Below are 13,926 nucleotides of genomic sequence, written 5' to 3'. Positions count from 1 at the left end.
GAACTTTTCAAACACATTTAAAGAAAAGGCAGCTATTTGTTTCTGGTTATTTCATGGTGGTTCAAGTTTGTGGTGTTTTTCCTCACTATCGCTGCTCTGCATGGCTTCCACTGAGTTTCGTTTTCATTCACATCAAATGAGAAATTTATGAAATAATTTATATCGGTACATTTTTTTGCTGCATAAAGCCGACTGGCACAGACTGGGCTTGGGTGGTATTTAATTCTTCATACCACCGTACAGTCCAGAGATTGCATAGCATTATATGATATTCTGGTGGAATTTTCAAAAGCAACACTATTCTAGTATTTTTAAGTCTTGCTGATAAATTTTTCTGAGCTAGGAGGGGGTCCCCATGATGATGCATTTCTTATGTGCCTGAAGACGGTTAAATCAACATTATCCAATCGTGTACAATTACAATCAATACTAACTGAAGATACTACTTACGAATGGATCAGCTTCAAACTCATCTCTCCTTTTCATCCATTAAAAATCTTCCAAGCTGTATAATTTTTGTCGTAGTTTTCATCACCAAAATTTACCCCAGTATCAACTCTCCACACGCTGTTTTTAGATTCTCTTGATGACTTGGTTGCCTCTTGTTTTCAGGGATGAAAAGAAATCTACTTTTTGATGGATTTCTGCTTTTTTGTTTTCTTTTTAGGTCGTTTATGAGGTTTAACTAAATTTAAGGTAAAAATTTTGGATTATTGGAAATTTTGGAGGTGGATTCTTTTTTAAAACTAAAATAAAGATACGTAAGAATCACGTCTGTGTTATTCCCAGCATTAAATACCAGTAGTACATAATTAAGATATATTGCTTTAATTTGTTCTATTCATTAACTGAGTATGATAAGAAACACTAGTGATTATAATAACATAAATTTCAAGTGGCTCTAATGTATGTAGCAATGTATGTAGAAACCTTTTTTGAAATAGTGTCTATAAATTTTGACAGACACCCCTCTTCCCCCCCCACTCGACATAAAAACACTGGTGCTGGTTTTCATTTTCTTTTCTTCGTGGGACACTTTCATCTCTGTGAATTGTGATCGCGGGACTAGGTGATTGGTGAGTTGGGGTTTAGTGATCTTAGCAGAGGTAGCATTCATACAACAAGAAGCCTAAACAATGCTGTGCTTTTGGTCAGTCTGGGCTGTGGAACATTGTCCTATTTACTAAAAGCCTTTAACACTTGAGGGGTGTGTAGTGTCCTGTTTTTAAAACAATAGGGTGTCGTTGAGTGATGTAAAATGTTCCACCATATACAGTATATACTGATACAACTATGAATGGCATTTTTGACATTGCATATTTGCTAAAGATACTTTGTCCTTGGTTGTAATGGAAATACACTCTCTCAAGGAGCGCAGAGAGAATGTCCGTGAAACCGAATCCTGAAAAATGTACCTGGTGGGTATTTCCTAGTCTGATGACAGCCACCATAGGTATCCAGTGGTGGCTTGATGGTTAGGGTAGCGCACTTGTAATTGAAAGATTGCAGGTTCGAATCCCCCACCAGCAAGTCACCACTGAGGTACCCTGAGCAAGGTACCGTCCCCAAGCACTGCTCCCCGGGCGCTGAATTAGCTGCCCCCTGCTATGTCACGAAAGTCACATATGGGTCAAATGCAGAGGTCACATTTCGTTGTTGCACACTGTGTGCTGTGGTGTGTTGACAATGACCACTGATCACTTAATTCTCAGGGTTCTTCAACTCTGAACCTCGATTCCAAATCCAGGCCGTGTTTTCAGTTCTCCCAGGTAGTTGTTTAATAATTACTGATTCTGATTGGTCAGAGGCTTCACACCTGACTGACAGGTAAAGGAAGGCTGGAAAACCAGCAGGGCTCGGACCTCGAGGACCGTGAGTTGAACAACCCTGCTCTATGTTCTACAAAGTTGCAGGTATTGGTCTTGTGGTCCTGCTTGACCCAGAATTCCTATAGGCCCAATGAATAAAATACAGCTCTGTAGTTGGTGTTAAAATCAGTGGGTGAGGTTTGGGGCGGTGAGAGGACCAGGCCTGTCCGTACCCTAGGGCTATATGTGCCCCTTCTGCCCCTCCATTGTCAGGAAAAAGGTGTATTGTGTCACCAAGGGATGAATTTAACTGTCAGGGAAGCTATGACTTATCTGCTCTTGAAAGGCGAGGAGAAAAGAGAAGGCCGTCCCTTGAGGGTGCTACCGGGCTACTATCAGATTCCTGTGAAGAAACTGGTCACCCCCACCAATGGGAAGTGACTCCAGCCGCAAGCAGCAGCTACGGTCCCCACCCGGCCTCGTCAGCGAGGTTGTGAATGCACCAGCAGCTTGTTGGTGTAACAGAAAAGTTCAGAATTTCATTTAAATGTTTTTTTTTTTGATGGAGCTGTGTTTAACATCTGGATGTGAGGTTTTGTGTAATCTAGGCTTTGAAATCTTTCAAATACCCTGCTGTACATTCATCCGCAGCCCACAAAGGAGAATAAGGCTCTCTGCCTTTCTGAATTCATTTCAGATGTCTTGACATATATACACGTGGTATTGCCTAAGAATTAAAAATGCAAAAGTTTTAAAACACCAAACAAAAAGTTAAACCTTGTGTTCCTATACTTGATGTTGGCTGTTTTAGTTTTCCTGTGACCCTATTTGCTCTCACCATGTTCTAATGTTTATAAGTAATAGGCGATGACACTCTGTCTTCTTACTCTCTCTTTCCCACCTGCCCTCTCTGTGGTCTGTGCATGTTCTCCCAGTTCCCCCCCCCCCCAGGGATGTCCCATGCCCCCCCCCCCCCCCGACCCCACGTATAATCCCCATGCCCCACAGGGAGAGGAGGAGCAGTTAGAGCATTGATGGGTGATTTGGGTGGTCTCTGTTAGTGGGCTTTGGGGGGGGGGGAGTAGATTAGAAATCCCAGTGGCTTGTCAGTCAACCCATTGTTTCTAGCAGAGAAATGAAGCACTAAAGAGTTTCTTCAAGCATTTGCCAGCCAAACTTCCACATGTATTGTGGGCATGTATGTGGTGTATGTGTAGTGGGCGTGTATGTGTAGTGGGCGTGTATGTGTAGTGGGCGTGTATGTGTAGTGGGAGGGTATGTGTAGTGGGCGTGTATGTGTAGTGGGCGTGTATGTGTAGTGGGCGGGTATGTGTAGTGGGCGTGTCTGGGCAAACGTCCAAGGTTGAATCCCAGTGTAGCCCTGCCAGGAGGGTTCTGTGTATCTATAGTTTGAGCCACGAAAGGAAAATGTTGGTGTATTTTTTCATTTCTATGAGCAAAAATGTCAATGTCTCAGGCCTATTTAATGCATGTGTCAGGTTGCACTAAACATCATTCTGAATTTAGGCATTTCTGCAAAGTAAAATGTCTGAAGTGCACTTCAGCATGAAGAAAGGGTATCAGCTGACAATCTGCCAGCTTGGGAGGTGGGTTGACGGCACAGTTCAGTGGAAGATGGACCATAGTTAGAATAGATAAGCTTGAATGAAACTTACAGATTTTACTTTTTTGCATGGATGTCTATTAGAACTCTTTGAGCTGCAGGAATATGTTTGTAAATGGACTGGTTTGTTAGTCTGCTCTGGTGTGCTGCCTTGCCAACCTGCCCTGATTCCTGTTTCCAGAAAAAATATTTGTATATGAATACAGCCGACTGAATTCAGTTAGAATTCTCCATCTTGTCTTTTAAAGAAAATCCACTGTTTGTGAAAATAAAATAAAACGATATCCTTTTCCTCTTGGATTCGGGTTCTGCTGAATATTGCTGAATTCCAGGGGGTTCCATAAACATCAACACTAAGGCTGGCTGATGTGTGATATTAATATTGAGATTGCCATGCAATTGTCACATCACAAGGACTGATAGTCAGCTGGGCTGTGATTAGGCTTGGTGGCACGCAATTTTATTCTGTAATTTTGTTGATAAAATATGCCAAGTCGGGGTGGGGTCCCAATTTGATTTGCCAAAAGGAGATCATCAATAAGCTTCCAAAAACATTTTTACTCTGTCATAGGAAACAAAGCTTAGCAAGCTTTGCAATTTAAATGATTTTCCTCTATCTGTTAAAAATTCAGCTCTGTATAACACTCTCCAAGCCAATCATAACCGTTCTCGTCCTTGCTGTAGGACTCACTCATGCACATTGTGGTGCATTTTTTAGATATTTAATAAAAATGAGTGAGGAGGGGAAAAGTGAAGAAGGACTGCTCATGAAAAATATCAGCCTTCCGTTAAATGGAGATATTCTGGAATATTAAGTAATAATATTCTCTGAAGGTATTATTAATTTTAATTGGATCAGTTGAAAGTTCTCCTGGTAGGTCACAAATATGTGGTATGAGCTGAGATGCAGTTTTGGATTTGAGATGTTGTGCTAAAAGTTGCCCGGACTTGTCTCTGTGCTCGTAAACATATCCATTGGCTCGTAGCAAATATTGTTCTGTTTTGTTCGCTGATATCAGATTATACTGTGATTGGGGATTTAACCTTTCTTTGTCTAGCTCTGGTGTGAGAGATTTTTGTTTTTGTTTTTAAAATTTATTGAAATGCCATATACAATATAATTACCCTCCTGAGAATAAACTTAAGCCTATCCCACAATGTAGATGAGGAAAGTGAATTTGATGTATTATTTTGTTATTGGTTTATGTCAGTCCCAAGGGTCTGGCGACTGTGGTGAAATAGAGTTCCCTTTGCAAAAGGTCAGGATCTATGAGTTGCTAGACCCTGGGTCCAGCTCCCTGAGCTGCATCGTTGTACTTGGCACTCCAGTAATGGTGGCGCAGTGAAGGAGATCGATCTCATCCTCATGGGCAGATGCTGGAGGCTTCTACAGAACTGCGGGGTCTACAGAAGTGCCCAGTTTGTGAATTCTGCCCACAGACTTATAGTTGCTCTTCTGAAGATTCGGCTTAGGTCCAGTGGGCTACTACCTACTAGGAGAATGAGGCTGGACCTGACCAGAGTCCAAGATCATGCTGTTTCTAATGAGTTTGCACACAGTTTTTGTGCTGATGCTAATGTGATTGGGGAGACCTTCTGCAATAAAACCCTGAAGGTTGCTGAGGGTTGTGTTGGTCTTGCTGGTGTTTCTAGTTGGAGGTGTTTCATCTCGCAGGGCACCCTGGATATTATTGAGAGGAATTGCAGTGCATGGCTTGATGGCAACTCCGTTCTGTACGAGGAACTGTGAAGGACGTCTGCGAGGCCTCTGAGGGTAGATAAGGTGTTTGTTAGAGGAATTTCTGAGCAATTGACACCATCTGTGGTCTAGTGACACACATCCTATTTAGAGAAGAATCGAAGCATCATGCACATCTGAATCCATTCTTTGGGGAGTTGCAGTTAGGGCAGGTGATGTAATGATTCATATGAAGTTGTGACCCACTGGACTGGCTACTTTGAAGTAATCTGATCGTCTGGCTAGAATGTTGGACATCTCTGGATCCATGGTTCTTGAGGCTGATCCTCTGAGTAGCTGTAACCCACCCAATATCATTGATATTGCACAGGTGGTGAAGCAGCTGGGGGTTAGGGAATGTCACAGTAATCTGTGGTATCTGGGGTGAACTTCTCCAGGCTGATGGTAAGGCCATCCTGGCATTGCAGACAATCTTTGCTTCCATTTGGGAGACTGGCATCAACCCAGCGGACTAGAAAATGGGACTGCTTGTCCCTATCTGGAAAGAGAATGGTAATTGCCTGGATTTTGGCAACTACAGGGAGATAACACTGCTCTCAGTGCCAGGTGAAGTCCTTGCTAGGGTCATCCTCAGCAGGATCTGTGCTGCCTATCAGCAACCGGAGCGGTCTGGTTTTATGCCAATGTAGTCTGCTATTGACTGCGTCTTGGCACTGAGGGTTCTCATCGAGTGCAAACGTGAATATTGGCAGGGTTTCTTTGCAGCCTGTGTCGATTTTGGTAAAGTGCTTGACTCAGTCGACTGAGCTTCCTTGTGGGACATCCTGAGACTTCGAAGAATCCCTCTGAAGTTGCTGGATGTCATGGCCGGCTTGTACACTGTAAGTGCTGTACAGAGTGGAGGCAGAACCTCTGCACTCCTCCCAGTGGATTCTGGGGTTCGTCAGGAGTGTGTTAAGTGTTCTACTCTGTTAAGTGTTTGCATGGACTGGGTGTTTGGGAGGGTCATAGGGTCCAGTGGCTGTTGGGCATCTGTTGGTGAGGAAAGATTTACTGATCTCAATTGTGGACAATGCTGTGATGTTGTGAGGTTAATGCTCTGATCAGGGTTCTTTGTAAGAGGATGAAGGTCTAAGACTTTAGAATCCTGTTGCTCCCTGCCTTGCTGTTTGACTGTGAGACATGCATGCATGCATGGATGTTATCCAGTGACCTGAGATGAAGACTGGACTCTTTTGGTTCTGTTTTTCTTTGGAGAATCCTTGGGTACCGCTCGTTTCATTTTGAATCCTGAATGAAGCACATTACCTGCATCGTGACGGAGTGTCAGTTACGGTACTATGGCCTCGTAGCTGAGGATCCAAGCAGCAGGATCAGGCCAGGGGGATGCCCATGTGGCTGCAGTAAATAGATGGGCACTTCCAGAGGATGGGACTGGACCATATGCCAGCCTGGGGGGGGGGGGGGGGTTAGGGTTAGGGGATGTTGACAAATCGCATGTTAGCCCCGTGTGCTGTATCCTCCTGTTTATTCTATAGTGCCGTAGGTGAGACTTGCTTGTGCTTATTAGTGGAATAATATTATGTTGTTTTTTTTATATTCTGTGGGAAACAAAAGATAGATCTACTGGCCAGATTATAAATTATAATGAAGTATAAACATGTCGCAGGTTGTATAATTAAAATGTAAATAAAAGGCTGTGTTCCATTTTGATCACTATTGATCCCCCAATAACTAACAAATATGTAACATAAAGGTCACAGTTTCTGCTGTGTGGTGGGAATGTGATACGTGGAAGCCAGGAACTACAAATGTTCCTGGTTGTGAGAGATGTGGGGGGACCAAGTGCCTCCACAATGTGATATATACCTGTTATGTTGACCTTGTGGGGACATCTTTTCACACCTAGAATATCTAGAAAACACACCTTGTCTAATTCTTGGAATTTTGCCCATGGGACAAAAAAAAATAGTAAGGAGATATACCATTAGTGTATCTTATAATTCCTACATGGACAGTGTTAGTCATAATTCAAGAAATGGTACACGTTGGTTATTGTGTGAGGAGTATAGATTACATGGGTAGAGTAGGTGACGAGGCTGTCCAGCTGAATCAATGCTGTTCCGATAGCCTGTAACGTATTCAGCACTATCGGGTGAAATCTGAGGTATATTCAACCACCTATAAAGCATGATGTCTACAAAGCAGTGCTGCCCTTTTCTTAAAGAAATTCATGGTCCGCATATGTGGATGTTAATACTTCCAACTGCGTAAAACATGTAACTCTACTCAATTATTGGTGTCTGTTTCCATGGAGAATCAGTAATTTAGGCTTATTTTTCTGCAAGACCAGGTTTACATTAACATAGTCAGACTTGATTATACTCAAATTGTAATCTACATCTCTGGAACCGGAATAATTATGGTTATGTTCTTTGAGACTTGTTAAAGTCGGAATTAAGGTTTAAATCCAAACTTGCGTTCTGCAATATGCTCAGATTATAAAACCAAAGGCTTGCAAATGACAGCCTTGTGTCAAGCCCAAGATCTTGCTATAGTTGATGAAAAACAGCAGTATATCAAACATTTTTATTATTAGAAAAAGTTTTTGTTGTTCAGCTTAATCAGCTTTCTATCAGTTTTTATTGTCCGTGTGGTGCGGGGGTGAACACCCGCCACCCTGATACATACACTTTCACAACACTGGTGCATTGCCATTACCACACAGCACACTTGGGCAGTAGTTTTACTTGCCTGGCTCTGGTGAGCTGACTAAGCTGCTGTATTAGCTACATGATCTCTGCAGTGCTTACGTAGTTGACAGCCTTTTTCCGCTAAGAGTCTTTCCTGTGTTTGGGGCTGTATTGAGGGATGTGGTCTACATCGCTTTGCTGCTTTTCTGCTCTGCCTGGAAAAAACAGGTTGTGCAGACTTAAGGGGAAAGATCCTTTTTTCACTGCTCTCAGGATAGTTGCTTAGTTGTTGCTTTTAATAAATGCTCCACTCTTTTGTCTCAGAAAATATATGGGTTGTGAAGTGGTGGGCAAAAGGTTTTTGCCCCCCTCCTGTAATCCAGACAGAAAATAGCCATGTGATGGACGCAGATATAAAGTAATTCCATTATCTTCCTGACTACTGGCTTGGAGGACGATGAGCTCAGGTGTTTTGACCAAGCAATTGTTATTCCTTCCCTTCAAAAATAATGAAATTTAGCATTTCCTAATTTGCCGCGTCATACATGAACCCTTTACTCATTCATTTGGGAGGGTTTATTTAACCCAGAAGGTGACAGTTGAGACAGAGGCCACAGTAGTCTGCTTTTTTTTGTACTCAGAACAATAGTCTGGGATATAATTTAAACTGTTTCAGTAAGAGAGGTGACCTCATTGATGTCACTGCTACTGTACCTTTTCCTGTTAACCCTTTCAACATCTGAGTCAGTGTCTTCTGTTAATATAGTGACCCTTACACTTGGGTCCAATATAAAGGGTATAAAGCTGGATGCGGATGTTGGTGTTTCAATATCACATTCGCTTGCAGGTAGCTGTGTATGTAAGCTCCTGTCTTTGATTTCCTGTTGATTGGATTTAGTGTTTTTTTTCTCTTCAAAATCGTGTCCCTAGGTGATATCAGTAGGAAAATCTTCAAATCTTTTTTTCATAATTTATGTGATGTTTTTTGGACCATTTTTTATAATCTTTGCAGTTAGCTTTTTGTTCCTGCTTGTCTAGTAGTGGTATTGGGTGTTCCTTTGTGTTCCTGCTTGTCTAGTAGTGGTATTGGGTGTTCCTTTGTGTTCCGGCTGGTCTAGTGGTGGTCTTTGGTTTTCCTTTGTGTTCCGGCTGGTCTAGTGGTGGTCTTATGTGTTCCTTTGTGTTCCTGCTGGTCTAGTGGTGGTCTTTGGTGTTCCTTTGTGTTCCTGCTGGTCTAGTGGTGGTCTCTGGTGTTCCTTTTTGTTCCTGCTGGTCTAGTGGTGGTCTTTGGTGTTCCTTTGTGTTCCGGCTGGTCTAGTGGTGGTCTTTGGTTTTCCTTTGTGTTCCGGCTGGTCTAGTTGTAGTCTTTGATGTCCCCTTATAATTGCAGTTGTTGTCTGTGTCGGTGGAGTTTTTGTCTGTTTTGTGTGGTCCTGTCTACGTAAAATGGAAAGTCCTCATTTTGGCCCCAGATGCGTACTTTTTTGTATTTGTTGTGCACCCTCAGTCCCCCATGAGCTGCCCCCCGATGCGGAGCAGTACACTTTGTACCCTGGGGATCATTTAGTACTGCGCTGCCCTGCTGTGGAGGAGGAGGAGGGGGAGGGGGCAGTGGCTGTGATGACGTCAGCAGTCGGCTGGACAAAGGACCAGGTGGCCATTCGTGATGGGGATCACACTCGCTTGCGGAATGGCCGGCTGGAGATCGAGGGGGTGGAGCCAGCTGACTCTGGGATGTACGGCTGCCTTGCCATAGGGCCTTGGGGAAATGGCAGTGCCCTGTTTGCTGTCAACGTCTCAGGTACGTCTGTAGGTGTCCATTTCATTTATTCCAGGTCAATGGATGTGAGGCTGGTGGTTGGTTTATTGTAACTCTTTTACTTAACTGTGGTTATTGACCTGGCCACTTTCTCCATAGATCATTTTCCTTGAAGTGGTTCGAAAAAACATCTGCTTATACAACTGAACAAGGGCCCTTGTTGTCTAACAGGTTTAGACAACTGATTTCAGAGTGGAAAGTCTGGTTATTGGGTATACGTGTACCTGTTTGTCAGCAACTCCCTTCAAGCTGCAACTCGATATTACCTCGCATGGTTGCTCCAGTGGCTTCCATATGGACAAAGCCTATTGGGTGGAGGCTAGAACCTCATCACACCCTGTGTCTGAGCACAGGACCAGCCCTTGTTCTGTATCTGCTTCTCTGGTTAGATGTGTCGCTGGGTAGTTCTCAGCTGTGGGGACTCCTGAAGCGGTCAATCCTCAGAGCCGAGAACGTGTTTGGGGTTCTTTATTCCTGTCTTGTGTGCCTTACAGCAGAGGGTGCTGTAGTCTCATGTTATCTCTTAATGGACGATCGCTTTTATCTCAAGTGGCTAGAATCTGCTCACTCAGCAAATAAATTGCAAAGTTTGAACTTTTACATACCATGACTTGCCATTAGTAGGAAGTACATATTCTGTGATGTGTCTTTATTTGGGTATTTTTTCCAAGCAAATGTATCTGGTTCAGTGGATTTCTTGACTCCTTTCCAGTGGACCACCTGGCCTCCTCTGAAGATGAGGATGATGATGAATCCTCCTCAGAAGAGAACAAGCTTCTCAGTACTCAGAAGCTTCCACGTAAGAATTTCTGCTCTGCCCCTCTGACTTTGCATGTTTTAGTCTCTGCGCTCCCTCTTACCTCATTTCTTATTTCCCCTTGAGTTACTGCGTTGACTTAATTGCAGAGTATGATACTGATTAAGACATCTACATAACTTTCAACCATGACAAGTCAAATAAAAAGTAGATTCATTGTCTTGTTGTGGATGAGTGCAGAATTGCCGTTTGTGCCACTTCCTCGCTAGAACATGGCAGGAACGCCTTGGAAACTTAAAGCTGTGTCTTTTTAGCTATGGCTCCACAGTGGGCCCAGCCAGAGAGGATGGAGAAGAAGCTGCAGGTGGTTCCTGCCAGCAAAACGGTCAGGTTCCGATGTCAGGCAAGCGGCAACCCCAACCCCATGCTCAAGTGGTTCAAGAATGGCAAGGAGTTTAAGAGGGACCAGCGCATTGGTGGTTTCAAGGTGGGCTTCCCTGTCTGACCCCGTCACTGAATCAGTTATTGCTTTCTTCATTGCCCTTGACATTTGTGTCATAAAGGTTCATCTTTTGGTCTCTCTGTCTCACACATATACAGTACAGTACTGCAAAAGTCTTAGGCAGTCCAAAGAAATGTTTGAAGCTGTTTATCTGGGTAGCAAGTGTACTTTGGCTTAGAACAAAAAAACACAATTTAACATTAGAACATGTGCAAATTAAGAGTAACACGATAAAAACTTGTAATAATTTGTTCTGTTTTCTAAAAAGTTACTGATATCTAGTTGGACGGCTAGATGAACGCGGCTTCAGTTCCCAAACCTCTCCTCAGGGGCACCTCGGCCGTTCCATGATTTTGTTAAATTTCACCAACAGCTCAATTAAGTAATTAAATAAATTGGTTTAAAAAGTCAGTGACAGATTGACTAGCTGTATGAGGTGAGCTAGTGGCCAAGTCAAAAAATACATGGCTGCACTGGACGGTCGCTGCAAATACTGGGGTGATTTTAGCAGAGGTTCTGAAATGGCTACGCTGACACACTTTGACAGGAATAATTTCATAGTTTTATACCAACACGAGGATAATCTGAACATCATTTTCTTTGCCTGCCTAAGACTTTTGCACAGTACTGTGTGTGTGTGTGTGTGTGTGTGTGTGTGTGTGTGTGTGTGTGTGATTACAAACTCAAAAGTTTGTAATCTATATATTCAGCGTATCCTTAGGTTTATTAAATTCAGTTAGCAGAGCACACCGCATACTGCTGTTTTGCTGAATCATGGAAGGGATTTATAAGCGCTGCTGGTGGCGGTGAAGAAAGGGACAGCTCAGCAGCCACAACGTCTTTTGAAAGGGGAGATATTGTGGATAAACAAGGTCAAATAAACGTTTAAAGTCCGACACATTAATTAAACATACGGATACGCCAAATTTATACTTAATTATTTTGGGAAATGTGAGGATTACAGTTTGAACTTGTCCCAAATTTTGCACAGTCACCCTGTATTGAAAAAATAAAATGTTTTTTTAACCAATATGGGACACAATTTATCTAGTGTTTTCGAATTGCGTGATGAACCCCCCCTTCGTTCCTCCCAGTAAAGGCCGATTCATACTTCACTTTTCAGTGTGAGCTTACGGTCTTGCGCAGTGAGGTGACGTAAATTTCACCATCAGGGATTTGCAGCAGATGGCTGCAGGCGTGTAGCCCACATTTTTTTGTCCAGTGGAGATCATGTCTGGAATGTTGACTGCATGTACAAGATAATTAGGTGGTAATGACTTTCACAGAGCAAAGGTCAATAAAGAAAGAGTAGAGGAAGAATAGTTGTTATAGTAGTTGTGGTGAGTAGCAGTATGCGGAGGTGTAGAGGTACCCACATATCTACCCACATAGACTTGGGGTGTTACCCTGATGTCCTGACTAAAATTAGCCCATGTGACCCTTATAAATCTAGCCTCCTAATCATCCCCTATATCTAACTGGTGAATTATCTTCTGCCCCTTCACCACTTTAGCTACTGTGTGGTGAGCATACTGGTGCAGAATGGCTGCTGTTGCATCACCCAGGTGGGGGTGACAGTGGTAGTGGATGAACTGGCTCCCTACTGGTTCTGTAAAGTGCTTTGGGTGTCTTGAAAAGCGCTTTATAAATGTAACATTCATTCCTTCATGTGGTGGTTTCTGTGCTGCTCTTCTGTTCTGTACAGTGGACGGGGAAAGGCTACAGGCCCAGTGGCCTCATCCATCAAACGGTGTAAATGTATATGAACAAAAAAAATGTTTATGCACAAAAAAAATTGATTTATCAAACTTGCCTTATGCACATATGTCTGCAATTTCCTGGCTCACTGGTTTTGGAAAAAAAAATGCGCCTGTATGTAGAATCTCAGCTGCACGTGTGTCTGTTCCTTACTCCTTAACTGCCTGTCAAACTCAGCAATGCCTGCACATGCATTTTCGAGCATGCATGCACTGCATTACATTTTCTGGCACTGTCTGATCTGTTCATCCTGCCATTTTTTTGTAAACCATATATTTATGTAAAACATTGTTGCCTAAATATCCCATATGTTCGTCAGTTGAAATTGCTACTCTCCAGCAACATAGTATGTGGGTATACTTCACTCTGAACCGAAATATGAAGTTTAGTATATTTTTGCATTTGTTGCAGCCTCACTTATATCACTCCAAATCAGTGGGATAAGAAAGAAAAGTATACCATGATACCATAATATTTCCTGAGACGATTATCATGCCTTGAAAATCTCATACCGTTGCAACCCTAATCACTGCTGCAGTACATTCTGTCAGCTCTATAAAACGCACTAAACCTGAAACAGAAAAGAAATGGTTGGATCTGAAGGGAAAGAAACAACTTGTGCAGAGGGCCAGTGTGACTGTATCTGTCTGGCAAAATCACATCCGCCCTCAAACTTCTGCATTTATAATGAAGGATGCCCTGCCTTCCGGAATTGTGTCAGTGCAGTAGGGAGATACTGATGTGGTACAAGAGACTCAGAATCATCAGATAACGAGTTGACTCAGACCATCAACCTGCTATTTGTCAGTGTCATGTTGAAATCACCGCTGACTTGAGCATTACTAGAATGTAACAGCTTTTGATTGATTAATGCAGCCTCATTAGCATTCATTTCACTGCCTGTATGCGTTTAATAAATACACTTCAGTTTAATGTGAGGTGTTCTTACCGCATTGCAAGTGTAGTAAATTGCAGTATAAAAAAAAAAACCAGACATCACTGCAAATTTAGATTCTACTTTTGGCTGTTTACCCACAATGTAGGGAAATGCGATGTAGCACCTGGCCAGTTCTGTTATGCGTCCAACACGGAAGGCAGGAAGAAGCTGAAGGTCGGATAAGATATCCCAGATCTCTATGCCAGTTCCCACTGGTAGGTGCTTGTTGCCAGAAGGCAAACCAGTATGCGTACAGGTGTAGTGCGAATGGTTGGTCTCTCTAATGCTGGACCCCATCAGCACATAAGTGTAAAAGAATGGAGCTCTGA

At 42.9% G+C, this 13,926-nt stretch overlaps 1 protein-coding gene across 3 annotated transcripts in view; it reads left to right on the top strand.

Annotated features, from left to right (window-relative positions):
- fgfr1b (fibroblast growth factor receptor 1b) overlaps positions 1-13,926 on the top strand; it is a 43,870-nt gene that overhangs the window by 7,125 nt on the left and 22,819 nt on the right. For 2 of the 3 annotated variants that reach the window (XM_023811730.2, XM_023811731.2), the window contains exons 3-5: positions 9,332-9,625; positions 10,356-10,442; positions 10,715-10,887. In XM_023811730.2, coding sequence (XP_023667498.1) covers positions 9,332-9,625; positions 10,356-10,442; positions 10,715-10,887 — 554 coding nt within the window. The remainder of the gene's footprint in view (positions 1-9,331; positions 9,626-10,355; positions 10,443-10,714; positions 10,888-13,926) is intronic. The other variant, XM_023811732.2, reaches the window with a different exon arrangement.

This window comes from Paramormyrops kingsleyae, chromosome 7 (assembly GCF_048594095.1).
Source record: "Paramormyrops kingsleyae isolate MSU_618 chromosome 7, PKINGS_0.4, whole genome shotgun sequence".
In the NCBI taxonomy this organism is placed as follows: domain Eukaryota; kingdom Metazoa; phylum Chordata; class Actinopteri; order Osteoglossiformes; family Mormyridae; genus Paramormyrops; species Paramormyrops kingsleyae.
The sequence above is the reverse complement of the archived record's forward strand: the minus strand, read 5'-3'. Positions and strand labels throughout refer to the sequence as shown.